The 22,127-nt window shown below is 38.7% G+C and overlaps 1 protein-coding gene across 2 annotated transcripts in view; it reads left to right on the top strand.

Moving 5' to 3' along the window:
* The window catches only part of ABCB11 (ATP binding cassette subfamily B member 11), a 75,220-nt gene that overhangs the window by 9,129 nt on the left and 43,964 nt on the right, over positions 1-22,127 (top strand). For both annotated transcript variants that reach the window (XM_054723234.1, XM_028141058.2), the window contains exons 5-10: positions 5,466-5,553; positions 6,883-7,016; positions 9,449-9,620; positions 13,625-13,749; positions 15,054-15,228; positions 19,257-19,370. In XM_054723234.1, coding sequence (XP_054579209.1) covers positions 5,466-5,553; positions 6,883-7,016; positions 9,449-9,620; positions 13,625-13,749; positions 15,054-15,228; positions 19,257-19,370 — 808 coding nt within the window. The remainder of the gene's footprint in view (positions 1-5,465; positions 5,554-6,882; positions 7,017-9,448; positions 9,621-13,624; positions 13,750-15,053; positions 15,229-19,256; positions 19,371-22,127) is intronic.

Genomic DNA, 22,127 nt, shown 5'->3' with positions numbered 1-22,127 from the left:
GACACAGTTACCAATATTAAGAATAAAAGATGAGATCGCTACAGATCTTGCAAAGATCTTCTAAAGAATAATAAGGGACTACTATAAACAAGTCTACACACTTAAATTTGACAACTTGGAGAAATGGACCCATTGAATGAAAATACAAATTTACCACAGTTCATACAATATGGTATAAGTAATTTGAATAGTCTTGAGAACCACTAGCAGGGTCGCCTAAGACCACTGGAAAACACAGATATTTACATTACGATTCATAACAGTAGCAAAATTACAGTTATGAAGTAGCAACGAAAATAATTTTATGGTTGGGGGTCACCACAACATGAGGAACTGTATTAAATGGTCACGGCATTAGGAAGGTTGAGAACCACTGTTCTAGAGAAACAAAGCTGGTTCAATATCTGAAAAAACAATCAATGTTATCTACCATGTTAACAGGCTAATAAATATAACCACATGATCATCTCCATAGATGAGAAAAAGCATTTGAAAATTTCAACATCTATTCATGATGAAAAGAACAAAAAGCAAACCCTCCCTTTAAAAAAGAGCATCTACAAAAAACCCAAGAGTTAATATTATACTTAATATTGAAAGATTGTGTACCTTCCCCTAAGACTGGAAATAAGGTAAGAATATATGCTCTCACTTCTATTATTTAACATAGTTCTAGCTTGTGCAATAAGGAAGGAAAGAGGTAAAAAATATTGATATAATACTTATTGTACATTCACAATGGTTAAGGTAGAAAATTTTATGTTTTTTTTTACTATAATTAAATATTTGAAGATGTAAAGGACGAATTATAGGTATCTTTATTGGCAGATGACATGATTTTCAACACAGATAATCCCAAAGAATCTACAAAAATCTCCAAGAACCAATAAATGAGTTCAACAACATCTTAGAATACGGGTTAAAATACAAAATTCAATAGTATTTCTATATACTAGCAACAAAAATGTGGGTACCAAATTTCAAAATATAATGCTTACAACTACTTATGTGTAAACCTAGCAAAACATGTGCAGGATTTCTATGCTGAGAACTGCAAAATGCTGATAAAAGAAATTAAAGAAGACCAAAATAAATGGAGACACATACTATGTTAATCAATTGGAAGATTCAATACAGTAACAATGTCAGTTCTCCCAAACTGATGTACATGTTTAATACAATTTCTATCAAAATTTCAGCAAGATTTTTTGTAGATATAAACAAGATCACTCTAAAATGTACATGAAAAGGCAAAAGAACTAGAACATCTAAAGCAATTTTCAAAAAAAAGAATAAAGTGCGAGGAAACAATATACCCAATTTTAACTCATCATATAACCATAGCAATCAGGGCAGTACGATATTGACAGAGGAACAGAATAGAGAATGCAGACCCACGTAAATATGGCCAACTGTTTTTTGACAAAGGTGGAAAATCAGTTCAATGAAGGAAAGATAAAGTTTTTATTAAATGGTGGGGAAGTAATTGGACATCCCAAACAATATTCAGAAATGAGCTCAAAATGGATTATGACCTTAAATGTAAAAAATAAACCGTATATTTTTAGAAAAATATATAGGAGACCATTTTCTATGGCTAGAGAAAGAGTACTTAGGCTTGACACCAAAAATAATCCATAACGAGAAAATTTGATATATTGGACTTGATCAAAATTAAAAACTTTGCTCTGCAAAAGACCATGTTAACTGCCCTGGCTAGGTAGCTCAGTTGGTTAGAGCACTGCTCAGTATGACAAGGCTCTGGGTTCAATCCCTGGTCAGGGCACATATGGAAAGCAGCCAATGAGCAAAAATAGGTAGAACAACAAATGGATGCTTCTCTGTCTCTCTCAAAATTAATAAATAAAAATTTTTACAAAGACCTTGTTAAGAGGATGAAAAGACAAACTACAGACCAGGAGAGATATTTGCAAATCATATATCTAACAACAGACTAGGATCTAAAATAACTAAACAACTCTCAAAACTCAATAGTTAAAAAAATTCAGAATATGGGGGAAAGACACGAACAGACATTTCAGTAAGGATATAAAGATGGCAAATGAGCCCATGAAAAGATGTTCACATTAGTGTTAGGGAATGCAAATTAAAATCAAAATGAGATCAGTATGTACCTGTCAGAATGACTAAAATAAAAAAAAATAGTGATAACACCAACTGCTGGTGAGGATGTGGAGGAACTGGATCACTCATACCTTGGTGGGAATGTAAAATGGGGCAGCCACTCTAGAAAACAGTTTGGCAATTTTTAAAAAGCTAGGCATGCAACTATTATATGACCCAGCAATTCTACTCTTGGGGGTGTGTCCCAGAGAAATGAACTTAAATGTAAGAAACAGAAGCATTACTTGTAATAGACAAAAAGTGGAAACAACCCAGACATCCTTCAATAGGTGAGTGGTTAAACCAACTGTGATTTATCTATACTGTGGAATACTACTTAACAATAAAAAGGAATGGGCTGTTTATGAAACTTGAAAGAATTATGTTGATTGAAATAAAACCCAATCCTAAAAGGTTACATTCTGTGTAATTCCACTGAACATTCTTCAAATGACGAAACTATAACAACAGAGAACGGATTAGTGGTAGCCAGTGGTTAAGGGAGGAGTGGCCACATACAAGCATGGATGCATATAAAAGGGCAGCATGACAAATCTTTGTGGCAATGAGACTGTCCTGATCTTAATTACTCAATGTCAGCATCCTGATTGTGATACTATCCTATAGCTTCACAAGATGTACCACTGGGGAAAACTGGGAAAAGGGCACGCATAATCTCTCTGTAATATTTCTCACAATTGCATTCTAATCTATACTTATCTCAAAATAAAAAGTTTGATTAAAAATAAACAAAAAGTAGATTCCTGGGTGAAATAAAAAATGGTTGTGGGTTCTCTGGAAGTAAGACCTAGCTATTTTGGCAGTATGCTACCCTCATGTATGGGTGTTCTAGCAACATATCCCTTGCATTAAGGAATACAGAGCCTCCAACATCTTGAAGCTAGGACATGAACACATTTCTGCCGGATCGTGATGCTCAGTTTTGAGCTGACATGGATGTTCACTCTACTGTGCCAGTGCGCCTATGTCTACAGGGCATAGGAACCATTGAAAAAAAAATTTCTTGCTAAGCAATGCACCTTGTCATAATGACCTCCTAGGTATTTTAAGTGAAAAACCTATGACTCTAGTAAATCTGAAACTGTGAGGTGTAAATCGAGTGATTCAATCTTCTGATGCATTTATTTTTTATAAAAAGCAAGGTAAGAATCCTCATATGTTAATAATTTGTAAAGTATCTCTTTCCTTTCCCTCTAATTGTCCTCACTCCCCTCTCCTCTCTTCAATGAATGAGTCAGGGAAAACTTAATTTATTTAAGTAGATGTAAGTTAACTTTGCTTTTTTTAAAAAGGTGCCATTTGGGGGTCAGAAGCACCTGCACAATTTATAGAATCCTTTCCAGGATTTTATAATCAAAAGAGCTTTCCACCAGGCACATGATGAAGAGTTTGATGTGCAGTCAAAGGAACTAAGCCAGCCTCTCTTTTCCTTCCTGTCAGTTTTCCCGAGAGGTTTGTCTTCTTGTTCCAGAAATATTCTCAAGTAGTCTCTAAAGCTGATAACCTTTTCTTCCCAAGAATAAAACAGAAACGAGTTAATCATCTATCTCTGAGGTGCCTCAGGAGTGAAAAGAATCATAAACTGCACGTGCCCTTATCTACGCCACGCAGTGATGACATAATTCTCCTGACCTTCCGCTCCAGTAAATCCCAGGGCTGGCTGGGTGCTCAGTTCTCTAAATCCCTGTAGGTTTGTTTATAACTGGCAGCTGCGTTTTTCATGACAGGCACTAAATCACCTCTGCTTAGAGTGTCCATAGAATGGATGCACCACAGGAAGGCTAAGTAAAACTTTCTTACAAATGCTCATAGGTTTCTGGTTTTGGACACCCAAATTTCATTTCACAAACAGAAAACTCAGAGTATGGATTCATTTATACATTAGAAGGCTTTACTCATTATACACTCTATCATTAGCTTTTGTAAAAGCCTCTGACTGTGGGTACTTATATATACATTTATGATATTCTAGGTCTTGTTCATTCTCAGGGTTCCCGTAAATCATTATGAAAACCTTGAAATGGGGTGAACACAGACTTATTAGCTGGTTTAGAGATTGTCAGAGGGGTTGACCAAGGCAGTTATTTCCCTTTCACTAGTATTTTCAAAGTCAAAGCAAAATCCAGAAACATTTAAGTTCCTACTATGTGGAAGATATTGTACCAGGCTTCAGGCAGTGTGAGCAAGCAGCTTAAACCCAGTCCTTGGCCTCAAGTAGCTTGCAATGTACTAGCATGGAAAACAAATGTATGTGTGTTTACATCGAGTATATACACTGTATATACTCGGTGTAATACAAATACATTTACATCGATATATATATATATATATGTATATATCAATGTAAGTGTATTCAATAAAGGTATTGAATAATAGTGCAAGGTGGCAATAAAATCTGTCACAGATAACAGTCTGTTCTTAATTAAATGAATTATACTTTGATACTTGCTTTGAGGTCAGTAGAGGAGAGAACACTTCCAGCCTGGCCACAAAAGGAAGTCCTGATAGAAAGCAGGAAGCTTGTGGGGTGAGAGCATCTATGCCGAAGACGCTGTTTTCTGATTTTCTAAAGAAATAGACTCCATATCATTTAACTTGTCCCTGAGGATCAGGACAGTCATCAACCAACATGTTAATTTTCTAATTATCAAGTTCCTTATTTCCTAAAAGCGATTTCCTCCCCTCCCTGCCCCTGCCAATCCCAAACCCTATGCCGCAGCATGATAACTGTGCTGGAAGATGCTGTGGAGCTTTCTTGCTGTTCCCCATAAATTCTTTAGCTTCAGCCTTACAAAGCGCCCTGGAGAGTGAAGCTTCCTGGGCTGTCGTCAGCAGAAAGGCCCTGCTAATACAGCGCTTTTCTGCCTCTGTGGGAAGATGACATTCCTCACAGTGTCACTCTGAGATGGAAGATTTGCAAAGCGGCTTGGATTCCTGAAGGAGGAAGAGTAAGCCTCCTGATTTACAGCACACATCTCCCTGTAGCTGTGATTGCTCTATCACTGCACATAGAGCCCGAGTGAAGGGGCCTCAGTGGACAGACCACTGGGCTGCCATCGAGGGTCCCCGGGCTTCCAACAACCCTCGCATCTCGGCCTGCAAAAATGAAGGGGGTAGGCATCTCGGCTGTGATTGGTGCCTTGAGATCTATTTAGGGATTTTTTTTTGGATTGTTCATAATTCTATATATATCAAAAGCCTTATCCATATTTAATAGAAACATATAATACATCTATTTTAAATTTCTCTGTACCCACAAATGTAATCTTTGGTAGCTTGATCCTCCTTGAGAGTCTTAACATTTTCTCTCTCTTTTGAAGGTTGATGGACATTGAAAGTGAAATGATCAAATTTGCCAGTTACTATGCTGGAACCGCTGTCGCAGTTCTCATCACAGGATATATTCAAGTGAGTAGCACCTATAATTTACTTCATTTTTAACCATCATGGGCTTTTTTTCATTTAAAGAGATGTGTTTATTTATTTTTTAGAGAGAGAGGAAGGAGAGGGAGAGAGAAAGAAATATTGATCAGTTACCTCCTGCACGCTCCCCACTAGGGAGTCCACAACCCAGGCATGCGCCCTGACAGGGGAATCAAACCAGTGACCTTTGGTTCCTGGGTCAATGCTCAACCACTGAGCCACTTGGGCCATTTTACTTCTTGATCAACATCTGGGTTCAAAGGCATTACAATGAAATGCAAAGTGTACTCTTTAACTTTTAAGTTACTCAGAAACCCTGAGGACTACAGTGGTGTGTTTGTTTTTCCGGGAGGGAGAGGAGCCATGAGAGAATGAGAAAGATTCTTCCTCTCAGTTGGAGAGGATACAAGCAGTTGTCTAGAGAGACAGAGATAGACCTTTAATTTCAATGTCCTGTCCTTCCCTGCCCTCCCTACTTCGCACTCGCTTCTAAACTCAGAAATAGACACTGCAGGTGAGTTTGTAGAGGGCGAGTGAGTGGTCTGGAGCAAGCCAGACATGGGGAGTTGGAGGAAAGCAAACTTTACTCTCTGTTTCTCTTTCATGCTAAAGTCTCACCCAACTGCATTTCAACCCAAATTCTGTAAACTAAATGTAGAGCACATTCTAGATTTAAGCTATGGAAAGACCTAGAGTCACTTAACCCTTATTAAGGGGAAAAGTATTTCATCTTTTGCCACCTCCTGTAGAAAAAAATAATAAACCTCCCCCCATTCAATCAATAATTCTAGGAAGTTAGTGCTAGTTGAAGAGAGAAATGCATCAGTTTTTCCTATTTGGCACTGGGAGTTTTAGTAATAGGCTTACTTTGCTTGGTTGGGGGAAACAATTAGCTTATGTCATAATTATTGTCTTGCTTTTTCTGAAAATTGTTGTCTAAAAGTTTGAAAATTATGCATAAATGCTTGTTGGCAGGCCTCTCAAGGGAAAAATTCACTCAGAAGTGGCATGCAAGACTAGTGAGTTAAAAGCAATAATTACTTTTGGTGCTTTGAGCCTTATGTTACACACGAGGAAAGTGAAGCTCAGTAAGGTTAAGTCAAAAAGTGGCAGAGCTGGATTCAAACCCAGGACTTCTGGCTTCCCTGCAACGGGAGCAGATGCCAGCACTTACACCTCAGATCCCCAAAAGAGGCATTTTGTGAATTACTTCCCTCCTTTTCTCAACTGTTACATTGGAAGTATTTTCTTCTGAAAAGAGAAGGAATTAACAATGTTAATTGCAATGTTAAACATGCCTTGCTCCATTTCCAGATATGCTCTTGGGTAATTGCCTCAGCTCGTCAAATACAGAAAATGAGAAAACTTTACTTTAGAAAAATAATGAGAATGGAAATAGGATGGTTCGACTGCAATTCAGTGGGAGAGCTGAATACAAGATTTTCTGAGTAAGTGGCTGGTAGGACATTTTACGTATGTATGTAGATTTTTTTATAATAAACTCTTATTTCTAAATTAAATAACAATTGGAAACATTTTCAGTTATTTTTTAATTGGGGTGACATTGAATAATAAAATTATATAGGTTTCAGGTATACAATTCTACAATATAGCATCTTTATATTGTATTGTGTGTTTACCACCCCAAGATGAGTATCCTCCCATTACCATTTATCCCCCCTTTACCCTTTTCTACCTCCCCCCAGCACTCTCCTTCCCTCTGGCAATCGCTATACTGTTGTCTGTGTTCATGAGTCTTTCTTTTTTTCCCTTTGCTTAATCCTTTCCCCCATCTTACCCAGTCCCCACCCCCTGACAGCTGTCAGTCTGTTCTCTGTATCTATGAGTCTGTCTCCACTTTGTTAGTTTATTTTATCATTCTCAGTTATTTTTTATATGTTTTGTCTCTTAAGTTGGGCTTTTATAGGTATGGCTTTTTCATGGGTGATGTTTTATCAAATATGGTCATTATAAATTGAAAGCCAGGATACTATAATTTGGTTTGTAGGCCTTTGATTAAACTACTGGAAATGACATTACAGAAGAGAGTTAGAAGAAGTAGGTTATTTGGCCTCAAAAGGAGAAATTGACGGATATCACAATCTAGGTATCTATAAGGTATCTAACAATATAACTAGAACAAATTCCCTTGCTTTGACTGTTGAGGTAATTTTTATGCACATAAAAACAAAAATAAAAAACCCATAATAGTTTGAGAAAGATTCAAGCTAAAAAACTGTCTGTAAATCCAGTTTACTCCTGAATACTAGTTTGGGTCATTAATAGCCCCTTCAGTGATTCTGAATGAGCCCTGAGTAATTAGAACCAGTTGAACCATGAGGAATTAGAACCAGTTCAATGGAATGAAACTTTGAAGTCCCATTAAAGATAGTGTGCAATGTAGTGAAAATAAAGTAGACTGAATATTGGGACCCTTAGATTCCAGCACTCATTCTGCCTCTTACTGTGACCTTGGACAGATACATATCCTTGCTAGAATACAATTGTCTGATCTCTGCATAATGTCTCAGGTCATTTTTTGCTACCTAGGCCTAAATGTTTATTTGCTCCATCTGGACAAAAGATTATGGGAATGTTAATTTAATGTAACTATATTCAACCAATATTCTGGAACATTTACTCTATGCAAAGCATAAACATAAACCACAGAACTCCTCATTTTAAGGAACTTACAGCCTAGTAGGATGATAAAAGGTACAAGCACATAAATAACCAGAACATACACATATTGACTGTTTACTATATCCTAGGTACTGTTTTACATGCTTTACATATATTAGCTAATCCTCATTACTACCCTTTGAGGTAGGATCTGTCATTCTCTCCATTTTACAGATGAGGAAACTGAGGCACAGGACAGTTAAGTAACTTGCTCAAGAATAGCTTGTGTTTAAACTCAGGGTCTGGCTCTAGAGTCTGACCTCTTAACCACGATTCTATACTGCCTATAAGCAGAATGCAACAATTACACACACACACACACACACACACACACACACACACACACACACACACGTATACAGATTAGTTACATTGCTAAGGAAATATAGGGAAGAAAATATTACTTCTTTCTTGGGAATTACATAACTTTTTATTAATTAGTTGGTATGTGACCAGAACCTAAAAGGACTTAGCAGAAGTAAAGAAAGGAAGAATGGCTCTGCAGAACAGATCAAGGATATCTATAATAATAAAAGCATAATATGCTAATTAGACCAGACAGCTGAATGACCTTCCAGACGTCATTCTGGACGTCCTTCCAAATGAAGCCGCAGCAATGGGGGCTGAGGCAGAGGCGGTTAGGGGCGATCCGGAAGGTATGCAGAGTGGGTAGGAGCAATCAGGGAGGCAGGCGAGTGGTTAGGGGCAATAAGGCAGAGTGGTTAGGGGTGATCAGGCAGGCAGGTGATCAATTAGGAGCATCAGGCAGGCAGGGAGAGTGGTTAGGGGTGATCAGGCAGGCATGCAGACAAGCGGTTAGGAGCCAGCAGTCCTGGATTGCAAGAGGGTGCAGGCCTGGCTGAGGGACCCCTCTCCATGCACAAATTTTGTGCACCAGGCCTCTAGTATTAACTATAAAAAGGAGACAAATAAGATGGTTTCCAAAAGCTTTTGCCAATATTTAATGGACACCAGTTGGGAAAACTGGGTTAAGGACAAACTTTCTTGGCTATGAGAGGAGAGCTTGATGACCTCCCAAGCTGCAGCAAGTTTTTCCAGATGTGAGAGTCAGTTATGTTTCCCAAGGGCAATGGGGTACAGAGATAGGAGTGTTTAGAAGGGAAAGACTGAGATTTCTCAGTAAGACATTTGAATTGACCAATTCCATTGTAATGATCAAAGCCTTTCTTATTTCTAGTGATATTAATAAAATCAATGATGCCATTGCTGACCAAATGGCCATTTTCATTCAGCGCATGACCACAAGCATCTGTGGGTTCCTGTTGGGATTTTACCAGGGTTGGAAACTGACCTTAGTCATCATTTCCGTCAGCCCTCTCATTGGAATGGGAGCAGCCATCATTGGTCTGGTAAGGGTGTCTTCTCATTGCTTTCCATGGGGAGATATTGAGGAACAGCCGAAAATATAAGTTCGAGTCCCTTCTCCTGAGTATGGCTAGTCAACATCTTTATCACTATTTTGACTGGTTATTCCTCAGTGTCAAATAACATCCCATAGCTTAGGGATTAATGATACTTTAATAACAAGAATAGAATATTCCTGTATTAATAACAATAACAACTACACTTACTGAGCATTTACTATTGTGCCAGGCACTATGAGGAGCTTTAGATACATGATCTCTAATCTTTACGACAATCTTATGAAGTATTGATGCCATTTTACATATAAGAAATGGAGACTCAGAGGGGTAAAGGGACCGCACAGATAGTGAGTGACAGGATAGAGTTCAAATTCAAGGGAGACTGACTCTAATGTCCCACACACTCTCTAATGCCTATTGCTTCCCTGCTCTCCCAACCTCAGATGCTCCCTCCAAAAGGCCCAACAAATATACCCATATTAGTAACAAGCACCTAAAAGAAATTTCTGCAATCACAACTGTTCTCTCTCCATTCCATCTGACCAGTTTCAGAGAGAGATTACTTGGTCCATTCCCAGCAGTTTCCCAAGAGCAGTCTCCATTGCCCTGGTTCACAGGCCAAGAAAAAGTGAAGGAGTAGGAATTTTGGGTCATCCCAGTTAAAACACACTCCCAAGGACTGAGAAATTATTATAGTTTACTATTAGAGCAACCACATTAGATAGCAGGTCCTGGGACCAGGCAACACTAATAATTTGCTGTAAATGAGAGTAGAATTTAAGTGAAAAGCTGACATTATTGAGCAACATGTACCAATCTCCAGGTGATATTTTTTCTAGAAAAATGTTCTCTACAGTCCACTTGCTCTATTATTCAATAGAGCCAGGTAATACAGAGGGACAATAGCAAAGAGCTCACTGCACTTAACTAGGTCCCAACCTGGCTTAACAAAGGTATGTTTAACTCATCAAAACTTCAGTCTTCTCATCTTAAAAACAAGGATAATACCTCCCAAAGTCATCATGGTGACTCAAGACATAATCCATGTTATGCACTTAGCACAGCACCTGACACAGAATTAATTACTAAAGAGATATTAGCCTTTATTTGTTCCCAATCCACCATATCATGCAAGCTTTGCGTAAGTCTTTTCTACCAAATGCTCTCCAGCTGCACTCCAGAGGCGCCTCAGTTTCTGTGGAGGGTCTGTGGGGATTCTGCAAGCATTTGATTAAAAATTTTTCCTGCCAAATACATGTAACCTCTTTCTTGAAACCCATGATAAATTAATATTCACACTCTACCAGATCACATGACACATTTTAAGAGACCAACAACGTGGCCTGGTTTCCTTGGCTTTACACAGGCTGAGAGCACTGCTTCCCTTGTCTCAGTGCCCATATTTCAACTTCAAGTGATTTGCAAGGTGATGGCTCTGCGCTAGTTTCTTCTTGACTTCAAGTCTGTGCCTGTTTGTGGAAAATGATACAGGCATCTTCCCTGGGCTCAATTCGAAACAAGGCAAGAAAAGGTGGAGGGGCAATATATGACATGGTGGAAGATATTATGGGTTTTGTTTGCCTTTGACTTTTAAACTTATGATGAGAAACATGAGCAATTGTTAGATATTCCCCAATCTACATTTTTTAAAGCTCCCGTATCTGTTTCAGTGAGATTATTAATGTGTCATTACAACAAAAATTGATAACATTCGTAACTACTTAGTTATCTCATTACCATGCCGCCAGTACATATTTGTGAAATAAATTAGAAACGGATTGTGGTAAAAACTACAGTTATCCATAACACCCAAATTTAAATGTTGATGAAAGTAGCCTCACTTTTCTTATTGTTGCCTTTTCAATTCACAGAAGTTTTATAAAATGTGGACTTGTGAGATAAATATATTGCAATAAAATACTACTTTTACTTATTTTATATCCTAGAATTGTGCTTAAGAGTTTGTTTGATAAGAGTTTTGCTGCTAAAAGTTTAGAAAAACTTGGAAGAGAAATCCTTAGTGTGGGTACTATATGTTTTTTAGGTTTGCTGAATAAGATAATTTTCCACAATATTTGCTTTTTCCCCTCCTTGTTTCTTCATCTGTGCCAGGAATTTTGTTGGTAGTTAATTCTAACTAGGATTCGATCTAAGTCCAATTTTAGAAAAAGTAACTTGTTTAATATTAAGTACAATGTCTTTTTATTTCTTTTTGTGAAAAGCAAAGGTAGTTGGTAGATAAATAGTGTAGTATTTATCTGAAGTTTTCTCCTATGCAATTAACTCTGCCTCATTATGCCTTTGCAGGCTCGGTACCTCTCTGTCATTCTATATTCTAAAAACGTGATGCCTGCACTGACCTCTGGCCTTTGCCTCTGATGTTTGTCTGTGAATTGTGCAATGGTCTTTGGCCAGTAGCAATGAAATGTGACTTTTTAAAAATAATTAATAATGGCTGTATTTTATTTTATTTTTTAAAGCTTTATTGTTGAAATTATTATATATGTCCCTCTTTTCCCCCCATTGACCACTTCTAGCCCACCCCAACCCCTTCACCACCCTATTGTCTGTGTGCATGGGTTATGCATATATGCATACAAGTTCTTTGGTTGGTATCTTCCCACCCACCCATCCACCAACACTGCCACCTACCCATCCACCCCCGCTGTGTTTTGACTTGAAAACTTCTTTACTGGAATGATGAAACACTGTGGTCTCACAGAATGCCCTAGTTGGGACTTACTCTGTGAGAGGGATTTTGAGGCTGAATTTTTTTTTTTTTTTTTTTTAGTTTGAGCAGTATCATTTATTTTTATTTTTTATTTTTTAAAGTATTACATATGTCTCCTTTTCCCCTGATTGACCCTCCCAGACACTCCCACCCCCGAGGGCAGTCCCCACTGCCCCAGTGTCTGTGTCCATTGGTTATGCTAATATGCATACATACAAGTCTTTTGGTTGATCTCTAATGCCCCCTCCCCTGCCCCTTGTCTCTGGGTCTATTTTTGTTCATCAGTTTATGTTGATCATTATATCCCACATATGAGTGAGGTCATGTGATATTTATCTTTCTTCTACTGGCTTATTTCGCTTAGCATAATGCTCTCCAGTTCCATCCATGTTGTTGCAAATGGTAAAAGTTCTTTCTTTTTTATAGCAGCGTAGTATTCTATTGTGTAGATGTACCATAATTTTTTAATCCATTCATCCGCTGATGGGCACTTAGGCTGTTTCCAAATCTTAGCTATTGTAAATTGTGCTGCTATGAACATAAGAGTGCATATATCTTTTCTGATTGGTGTTTCTGGTTTCTTGGGATATAGTCCTAGAAGTGGAATTACTGGGTCAAATGGGAGTTCCATTTTTAACTTTTTGAGGAAACTCCATACTGTCTTCCACAGTGGCTGCACCAGTCTGCATTCCCACCAGCAGTGCAGGAGGGTTCCTTTTTCTCCGCATCCTCGCCAGCACTTGTTTGTTGATTTGTTGATGATAGCCATTCTGACAGGTGTGAGATGGTACCGCATTGTTGTTTTGATTTGCATCTCTCGGATGATTAGTGACTTTGAGCATGTTTTCATATGTCTCTGAGCCTTCTGTATGTCCTCTTTCGAAAAGTGTCTATTTAGGTCCTTTGCCCATTTTTTGATTGGATTGTTTATCTTCCTTTTGTTAAGTTGTATAAGTTCTCTGTAAATTTTGGAGATTAAACCCTTATCTGAAATAGCATTGGCAAATATGTTCTCCCATGTAGTGGGCTTTCTTGTTGTTTTGTTGATGGTTTTGAGGTTGACTTTTAATGCAACAACCAAACACTGGTGCATAAGGCTTAGCACACATCAACTTTAGACCAAATCCTTCCTTGGCGAGAATCTAGTCTTGTGTTAAACCATGACACCTGTTTACTCACCTAAATGAATCACTGAGTGACAGACTGACTTACTTAATTACCTGGTCTTCAGATATTATTTTCTTCTTTTGGATTTTAGAGTGTGTCCACGTTTACTGACCGTGAATTGAAGGCCTATGCGAAAGCAGGGTCAGTGGCTGATGAAGTCATTTCATCCATTCGCACAGTGGCTGCTTTTGGCGGTGAGAAAAAAGAGGTTGAAAGGTTGGTTAATTGAAATGTCTGCCACTTTCCTGAATTTCCTTGATCCATATACTACCCTGAAGCTTCCCCATTTTTGTGTGTAAAGCGGCATATTCACCTTGGTCTATGGTACCCAGAAGGAGCTTTTGTTCAGAGGTAGCTTGGCAGAGTAATGAGCGATCAGAGCACTACAAGGACTCCCAAGCCCTTAGCTGTGTGTTCTGGAAGATGTTAGAGTTGGTAATTTTTAAAAAGCCATCTTGGGTTAGATATTTATTTCTAACTCTGGTGGGGTGTATGCACACATACTGTACTGCATTCCCAGCTGTAACAGTTTATGCCATCAAGGAAAGGCCTACATGATCTAAAGTGCAATTTCATACATTTTTATTGAACACTTTTTTTATTCAATGTGTTTTATTCAGCTAGTCAACTACGCATTCTCAAATGCTAGCAAATTCACCAAATAAAAAAGAGAATAGGATTTACAGTCTCTAATTATCTCTTTTCCTCTTTTATTTTTCATTTGCTTCTTTTGGTTAGTGGAATGAAGTTTTCTTATTTCTCATTAAAAAATTTCAGTAGCATATTTCCTCCACTATGAAAGATATCTTCTTCTATTGTTAATAAAACAAGCAGTGTGAATGTTTTAAAAATTAACAAACATAGGCTAGACCTTCAGTTTTGTCCTATGAAATGTTAAAATTCTCCACAAATTTACTTTTTGAGATATAAGAAGGCAGTTACAGAATGACTATGCTTTAAGACAATGCCCATTATTAATGGCTAAATGATAGAAATACTGAAGCTTAGTGTTTGGACTGAATTTCCACATAGTTATCCATGTACCATGGCTGTGAATCTGACCCATCATGTTACAACATAGCATTCTTGGTCACAGGGCAGATAGGTGAGTGAGTACATGCAGATGAGTTGGTGCGGACACTATTTTCAAACCTGGAAGAAAACTGATAGAAAGCATGTCACATGACTTAATGGAACAATATAAGCGCAAACAATACTGGATCCGTCATGTTTAGACATGTGTGCTGAACAATTATTTTCTCTTGGGGGCAAAGCTTACCCCACTGTACTCATCCCTGAAGTAATCAACTATGAGATTTTGTTAGGCATCATCCTTTCAACTCATTTCATTGCCAAGTTGAGACAAACATTAAATAACTACACAGAAGTTATTGTTTTCTTTCCCTAAAGCTGTTCTGTGTTTAGATGCCTTTATCATCATTGGCTTTCATCAATTAAATATTCCAGCTTGAGCTGCTACTGCTGCTGCTGAAATAGACCCAAATGTTTTCTCTTCACAGGTATGAGAAAAACCTTGTGTTTGCCCAGCGTTGGGGGATTAGAAAAGGGATAGTGATGGGATTTTTTACTGGATTCATGTGGTGTCTCATCTTCCTGTGTTATGCACTGGCCTTCTGGTACGGCTCCAAACTCGTCCTGGATGATGGAGAATATACAGCAGGAGCCCTTGTCCAGGTACTTGGTTCTTGATGACCCACGTGTAACATTTCCTGTTGGCATCTCAGAAAAGCCCACAGTTAAGGCATTTTGTTTATTCCTTTACTGTCTGAGGGAGGACAGTGCCAATGATTCGGTGGAGTCCATCTGCAGAAATGAACAACACGAATGCATTTTATAGTAAAGGGATGCTGAGCATTTGAATTGATGAGACCACCAATTTAATGATTTTCAATTAAATAAAGATTTTATAGCTGCAAAACAACCATTTTTCTGACCGAGTCCAAAAGATAATATGGCATGAAAATTGAAAGTCAGTGATTTCTCAGCTAAAAATTAACAGCTCATATAACTGAGCTTAATAGTAACACAATATATGTGCTAATGAACATATTTGTGAAAACATAATGAGTTATTAAAATGCCAAGCCAATAAAATCCTCAGCTGAACAGGTAATGCAAACGTATTTTATTGGTCAGATGCTTATATCTGCTCATTCTGCAGAAGTACAAGCATTGAGAAAAGACATCTTTCCTTTCATTCTATGCCTGCAAGGAGAGGACAGAAAAAAATAAATTGGTAAATTGAAAATTAAATAATATATGATTCCATTTGGAAAGAGTGAGTTTTAAAAAAAACCCTTGGAGCTCTCTTTACAAGAATCCAATTTTATGGTTCTGTTAAAAGAAAAACTGAGGCATATTAAAACTTTTAGGAGTTTATTTGAGCAAAAATAATGCTAATTTAGTGGTGCCAAAATAGAAGTTGTTAGAAGGGCTTCATGATAGAAATGAGGGCAAAGACTTTTATAGAGAAGAGGTGGAAGCAACACAAAGACATTATTTGATTGGTTATAGCTTAAGCAGTTGTCTTATTTAAAAAAAACTAATTGGCTCTTTGTGATTGGTTGCTTGTAGGTTTTGATTTCTTAACCTTGAGGCAATTTCAGGCTTAAGTTTTGGTTTGCTTATGTAAGCTACTAAGACATAAAACCACTTCAGTCTAATGACCTCCTTGTTTAATTAATTTAACAGTTCTCACCTTTGAGTTTCCAGTTTGATTGTGGACTACTCTTACCTTCTGTAGACAATTCATTCTCCCAATTAATATTTCTTGAGTACCTACTATATGTAGACATGCATACTACATCTCTCTAACATTTTAGTCATCAATACTTTTTTATTTTGTAAAGCTTTTAAACAATTTTATTTTTTAATTATAATATACATTCATTATTATTTTGTATTAGTTTCAAGTGTACAGCATAATGATCAGACAGTCATAAACTTTACAAAGTGCTCCCCCGATATTTCCATTGCCCACCTGGTACCATACATATTCATGAAAATATTATTGACTATATTCCCTATATTAGTCATCAATTATAAACCTGCCTTTTACTTCTAACCTATTCCTGCAAGCCTCCTCTTACACCTTAAGAAATTTTTCTTTGGGAAAGTGGGAGACATCCTTTAACAGAATAAGCATTGATTGTTTTTTCTCTCTCTCTCTTTCTTCTCCCACCCCTCTTCTCTCTCCACCCCACTTCTCTTTCACTCATGCTTGAGCAGCAAACTATGAAGACTGAGTATGCAAGAGTTGAGTTTTTTAATCCACTAAACTAATTAACAATTAGGTTAATCTAATGCATTTTGTGATGCACAAAATCATTATTGGATGCATAGTAATTGGGCATAAGTGGTAAGGAGTTCACATAAATTATTGTAATTAGTATTACTTGTACCCAGACGAAAATCATACTCTGTGATCTATGAGGGAAAAAAATGTAAGGGAACTGAATGGTGAAGAAGGCTGCTCTTTCATGCCCCTCTTAAGTTTCAGGACTCAACAATAAAAAATAATAGCAGTAATAGAAAATAAAATTATTAATTATATACATGGTGTGAAGCACTGAGTGAGGTATTTAATAAAATTGTCATAGGTAATATAATTTTATTCTGTAATTGATGTTATTATACTACCACTTAAAAATGAAATAGAGCCATGAGGTTGAGAAATATGTGCCGAGTGGTATAAAGTCAGATTTGAACTCAAGTGTTGGGGGCCTGACCCATTAAACCACTGTGTTCCTGACTCTGGATCTGTCTTCCAAGTAGTCACAGATCCCCTTTTCTCCAGCACAGCACACCCACAGGTAGATTGCTTCCCAGTGGTCCTTCCAGCCCTCCTTTTCCCCACACTAGTCCATAGGGCTAAAGAGTGATATTTGGAGTGAGCAATGAGGGTCTATTGGGATGTGTGCCAGCTTTGTGAGGTATTAGTTGCATGTCCCTGTCCTATCTCACTCACTGCTCTCCTAAGAACCCTGAGAGAGACTTTATTTGAGGTAATGCTTGCAAAGCCTAGCTGAGTGAGGATTTAAGCACAAACAGTTTAGTAACCTAGTGAGTCAGTCTAGAATCTAGACCAAGGGTTAGCAAACTATGGCCTGCAAGCTAACGCCAGCCTGCTGCCTGTTTTTGTAAATGAAGTTCTATTGGAACACAGCCACAGCCATTTGCTTAATAGTGTCTATGGCTGTTTTTGTACTAGATAGCAGAGTTGAGTAATGCCTAAATGCCTAAACTATTACCATCTGGCTGTTTGGAGACAATGTTTATTGACCCCTGAGCTAGTACACATGGAAGGGTTCCTTTGCTCAGATAGGAAGACTTTGGAATATGGTGGTCTTAACCCAAACTACCCACAATTACTGTTCTGTTTGTTCATCTTATCACTTCCTAACTGTGAAATCATGCTTCTTTCTTCATCATCATTACTATTATTTATATGGCTGAACTGGATTAATCACCTTTACATGCATTATCTCATTTAATGCTCATAACAATTGCATGAGGTACATACTCTCATTATCTCTGTGCTATAGATAAAAAAAAATTGGGGCTTGAAAGATTAAGTAATCTGCTCATGGGAGGACTTACCTGCCATAATTAAGGAAAAGGAACAAGAAGGACAGATGAAGAGATAATGTTTGCCTCCTACATAGAGTGGGGAATTCAGGGAGAAGTCAAGAGGGGGCTGGCCCACATAATCCTGGTGTGTGGAATGGAGAGGTGACTGAAGAGGGAGGGAGATGGCTGGGAGCCTTTGAGAAGCCCCGTGGTCCAGCCATAAGGAAGAGAGTAGAAAGGAACTCTGGGCAGAATCCAGCTCATGGAAATCACCACAGACCAGGATCATCTGAAAATGATTACCCGAAAAAGACTACATTCATGCAAAAGTCAATATTTAGCTCAACAAATAACTGTAGTCGCTTATAGATGGCGACCATTGAGATGTCCTCCATTTGAGTTAAGTGACGGGGCAATCAATCTTTGGTTGGAAGGGTGGAGAGAAGGAGTCTTGTGCTCCTCCTGGAGGCCAGTGTGAGGAATTTTCTCTTCCTTTATAAATTGATAAAAACAGAGTGCTATTGGGTCATGATCAGGTCGCCTTTACCTAACCTAAAGAGATGGTTGAGTTGGTGAATCAATGACAGCTTCCCCTGCTCTGCACAAGAACCTGGCCACTCCACCTGCATGCAACCTCTAGCAGATGAACCTGGGAGGTAGACAGAATGTCAGTCATGAATGGGGTTAGATACTGCTCTACCACTTAATATATATTGTGACTTATGTGAAGTTAGGTAACCTCCACACACCTCTGTTAAGGATTAAATGGAGCAATACAGGATAAAGCACATAGAAACATAACATCATTATTATTATTAGTAGTAGTAGTTGTATAGTACTAGTAGTAGTAGTAGTAGTTATTCTAATAGCTAGTATACTAGTAGGAGTAATATAGCAGTAATAGTAGTAGAAGATCTATATTGTGTGTATCAAGTTCTAGGACAATCAAGCTAATCACATTGTCTTTATTATTTCAGGGACACTTTAACCAGGAAAACCATAATAAGGCTATTTATATAATGAATCAAATTATCATATCACTATTCTAACCCACTTTGTGTTGATTGAAATCTCTGAATTCACCTGGATAGCCCAAAAACACATGAACACCATGTTTATCTCTTCTCACTTCAGATTTTCCTCAGTGTCATAGTGGGAGCTTTAAATCTTGGCAATGCATCTTCTTGTTTGGAAGCCTTTGCCACTGGACGTGCAGCGGCCACCAGCATTTTTGAGACAATAGACCAGGTATGTAAAGGCCAAAGGTAAAGGCTATTCATAGGTTGGGGGTGGGAAGAGGAATGAACTAAGGAATTTACCCTCAGTGTTAAAAACTATCAGGAACTATCAGAATGCCCTTAATTCAGCAATATTCAATAAGTGCTGTCATGAGCCTGACCCTGTTCTGAATTGGGAGTGCAAGAGTGAAACAGAACCAATAAGGCACCTGCTTTCATATCATAACTGGGAAACAGGCAATAGAAAAGTAAGCACATTTATCGGGCTGGCATAGCTCAGGTGGTTGAGCATCGACCTATGAACCAGGAGAACACTGTTTAATTCCCGGTCAGGGCACATTCCTGGATTGCAGGCTTGATCCCCAGTGTAGGGTGTGCAGGAGGCAACTGATCAATGATTCTCTCTCATAATTGATGTTCTTATCTTTCTACATCTCCCTTCCTCTCTGAAATCAATAAAAGTATTTTTTTAAAAAGAAATAAGCACATTTAAAGAGAAGATAGTATTAAATAGTACACTGAAGGAATTTAAATAGGTCAATGTGATAGCAATTGGGGGTGGAAAGGAGTGTTTAAATTAAGTGATGATGATGGCATTATCTCTGAGGAGGTAGTATATGAGCTGAGAACCAAAGGAAAGAGAGTTGGCCCTGCAAAGGGAGACTGGGGGTGGTGAATGGGAGGGTATTCATAGAAGAAAGGCCTTCAGTTTGGAAAATAGCTTGGTGAATGCAAGAAGCTAAAACAGGGCCAGTGTGATGAAACTGAGTGAGCAGGGGACGGAGGCTAGAGGGATGGGAAGGGGCCAGATCATGCAGGACTTTAAAGCCAAGTTCACACAATTGGATTATTTTGTAAATGTGATGGAAAGTCTGTACCAGTTTGAAAAGGACAATGATAGTGTTGCTAGAATTTTTCTAGTTAATCTATTAAATCATTGGAGGTCAAGGTAGAAAGTCAAAATCCAAGAACAGAAGGGGAAAATGGCAACATGTTCTTTCCCTCTGAAAAAAATGCCCTGGGCTAAGAGTCAGAAGCCCAGTAAATCCAAGAATGCTTTGTGCGTTCCCTAAATCATAACTAGGTGGTGCTTCGTGGGTTCCCTAAATCATAGCTATTTATGAGGCATATAACCTTCCTGAGAAAATTTCTCATCACTTCATCCATTTTATACTTTGGGGTTTTATGTATTGGGATATAAAGAGATTATTGAAAACCACATAGGCCTGTTGAATGATCCAAATTCTCATTCTTGGGTTGTTATATGCTCAAGTAAGATGATGAGTCTAAAAAGCCCCTTAAACTGTGTCAAAAAATTAAGGCATTTAAAAATTATTTTATTATCTTTATTGGAGACCCAAGAAGAAAGTAGGTTACACTATAGCCCCAAATAGAGATATGGTAATGAATTTCTCTCACTAGTGTGGAAGAGTAAGAAGCTGACCTGGGGATGTCCTGGTAGCAGGAGAGGACCCTTGTCTGATGAACTGGAATGGTTAAGTTCTAGATTAGGCTCACTACTAACAACAGCAGAGGTGAAATTCAGCAAATCAACTCTAAGTTGATAGTGTTTGAAGACATCCCCTGAGGACATTCAGTTACTCAAATCTTAGACCCCAGAGTGGTTGACTAGTTGTGTGGCCTTAGGCAAGATACTTAACCTCTGAGATTTCTCAACTTCCTCAAGTGAAAAAATGTCTTGTTAGGTTACAGTGACAATTACATAAATGAAAAAAAGCACACTAAAACACCTAGTGCATTATCTTCCATGGTATTTTAGTAATATAATTATGCGTAATAATCTTAATATATAGATCAGTGCTATATATTATATTAGTATGTTGTTAAATAATAATGTCATAGTAACATGTCAATAAATAATTAAATTAAATAAGGTGATATATAATTTTTATTAATTGGCATAATATTTTATATAAATTAAAATTAAGTATATATTAGTTATTTATATTATATATTATATATTATTATATTATATTATACTAGTGGCCCTCGTGCACCGGGTAGGGGTGGGGGGGTGTTCCTCAGCCTAGCCTGTACCCTCTCCAATCTGGGACCCCTTGAAGGATGTCTGACTGCCAGTTTACAGGGATCAGGCCTAAACCGGCAGTCGGACATTCCTCTTGCAATCTGGGACTGCTAGCTCCTAACCACTCACCTGCCTGATTGCCCCTGCCGGCCTGCTTGCCCCCAACTGCCCCCCGCTGCCGGCCTGCTCACCCCCAAATGTCTACCCCTCCCCCGCCAGCCTGATCACCCCCAACTGCCCCCTGTGCCAGTGTGCTTGCCCCCAACTGCCCCCCCCCTGCTGACCTGCTCGCCCCCACCTCCCCTCCCCTCTGGGCTGCTCGCCCCCAACTGCCCCCCTGCTGGCCTGCTCACTCCAAACTGCCCCCCACATTGTCCTGATCACCTCCAACTGACCCCCACTGATGGCCTGCTCACCCCCAACTGGCCCCCCTGCTGGTCTGCTTACCCCCAACGGCCCCGCCCCCCACCAGCCTGATCACCCACAACTGCCATCCCATCCTGGCCTGATCACCCACAACTGCCCTCCCCTCTTGGCCTCTAACCACCTCTACCTCAGCCCCGCCACCATGGCTTTGTCCAGAAGAACGTCCGGAAGGTCTCCTGGAAGGTCTCCCAGTCTAATTAGCATATTACCCTTTTATTAGTATAGATAGAGGCCTGGTGCATGAGTGGGGGCTGGCTGGTTTGCCCTGAAGGGTGTCCTGGATCAGGGTGGGGG

This window comes from Eptesicus fuscus, chromosome 11 (genome assembly GCF_027574615.1).
Source record: "Eptesicus fuscus isolate TK198812 chromosome 11, DD_ASM_mEF_20220401, whole genome shotgun sequence".
Classification (NCBI taxonomy): domain Eukaryota; kingdom Metazoa; phylum Chordata; class Mammalia; order Chiroptera; family Vespertilionidae; genus Eptesicus; species Eptesicus fuscus.
This window is presented reverse-complemented; position numbering and strand designations above follow the sequence as displayed.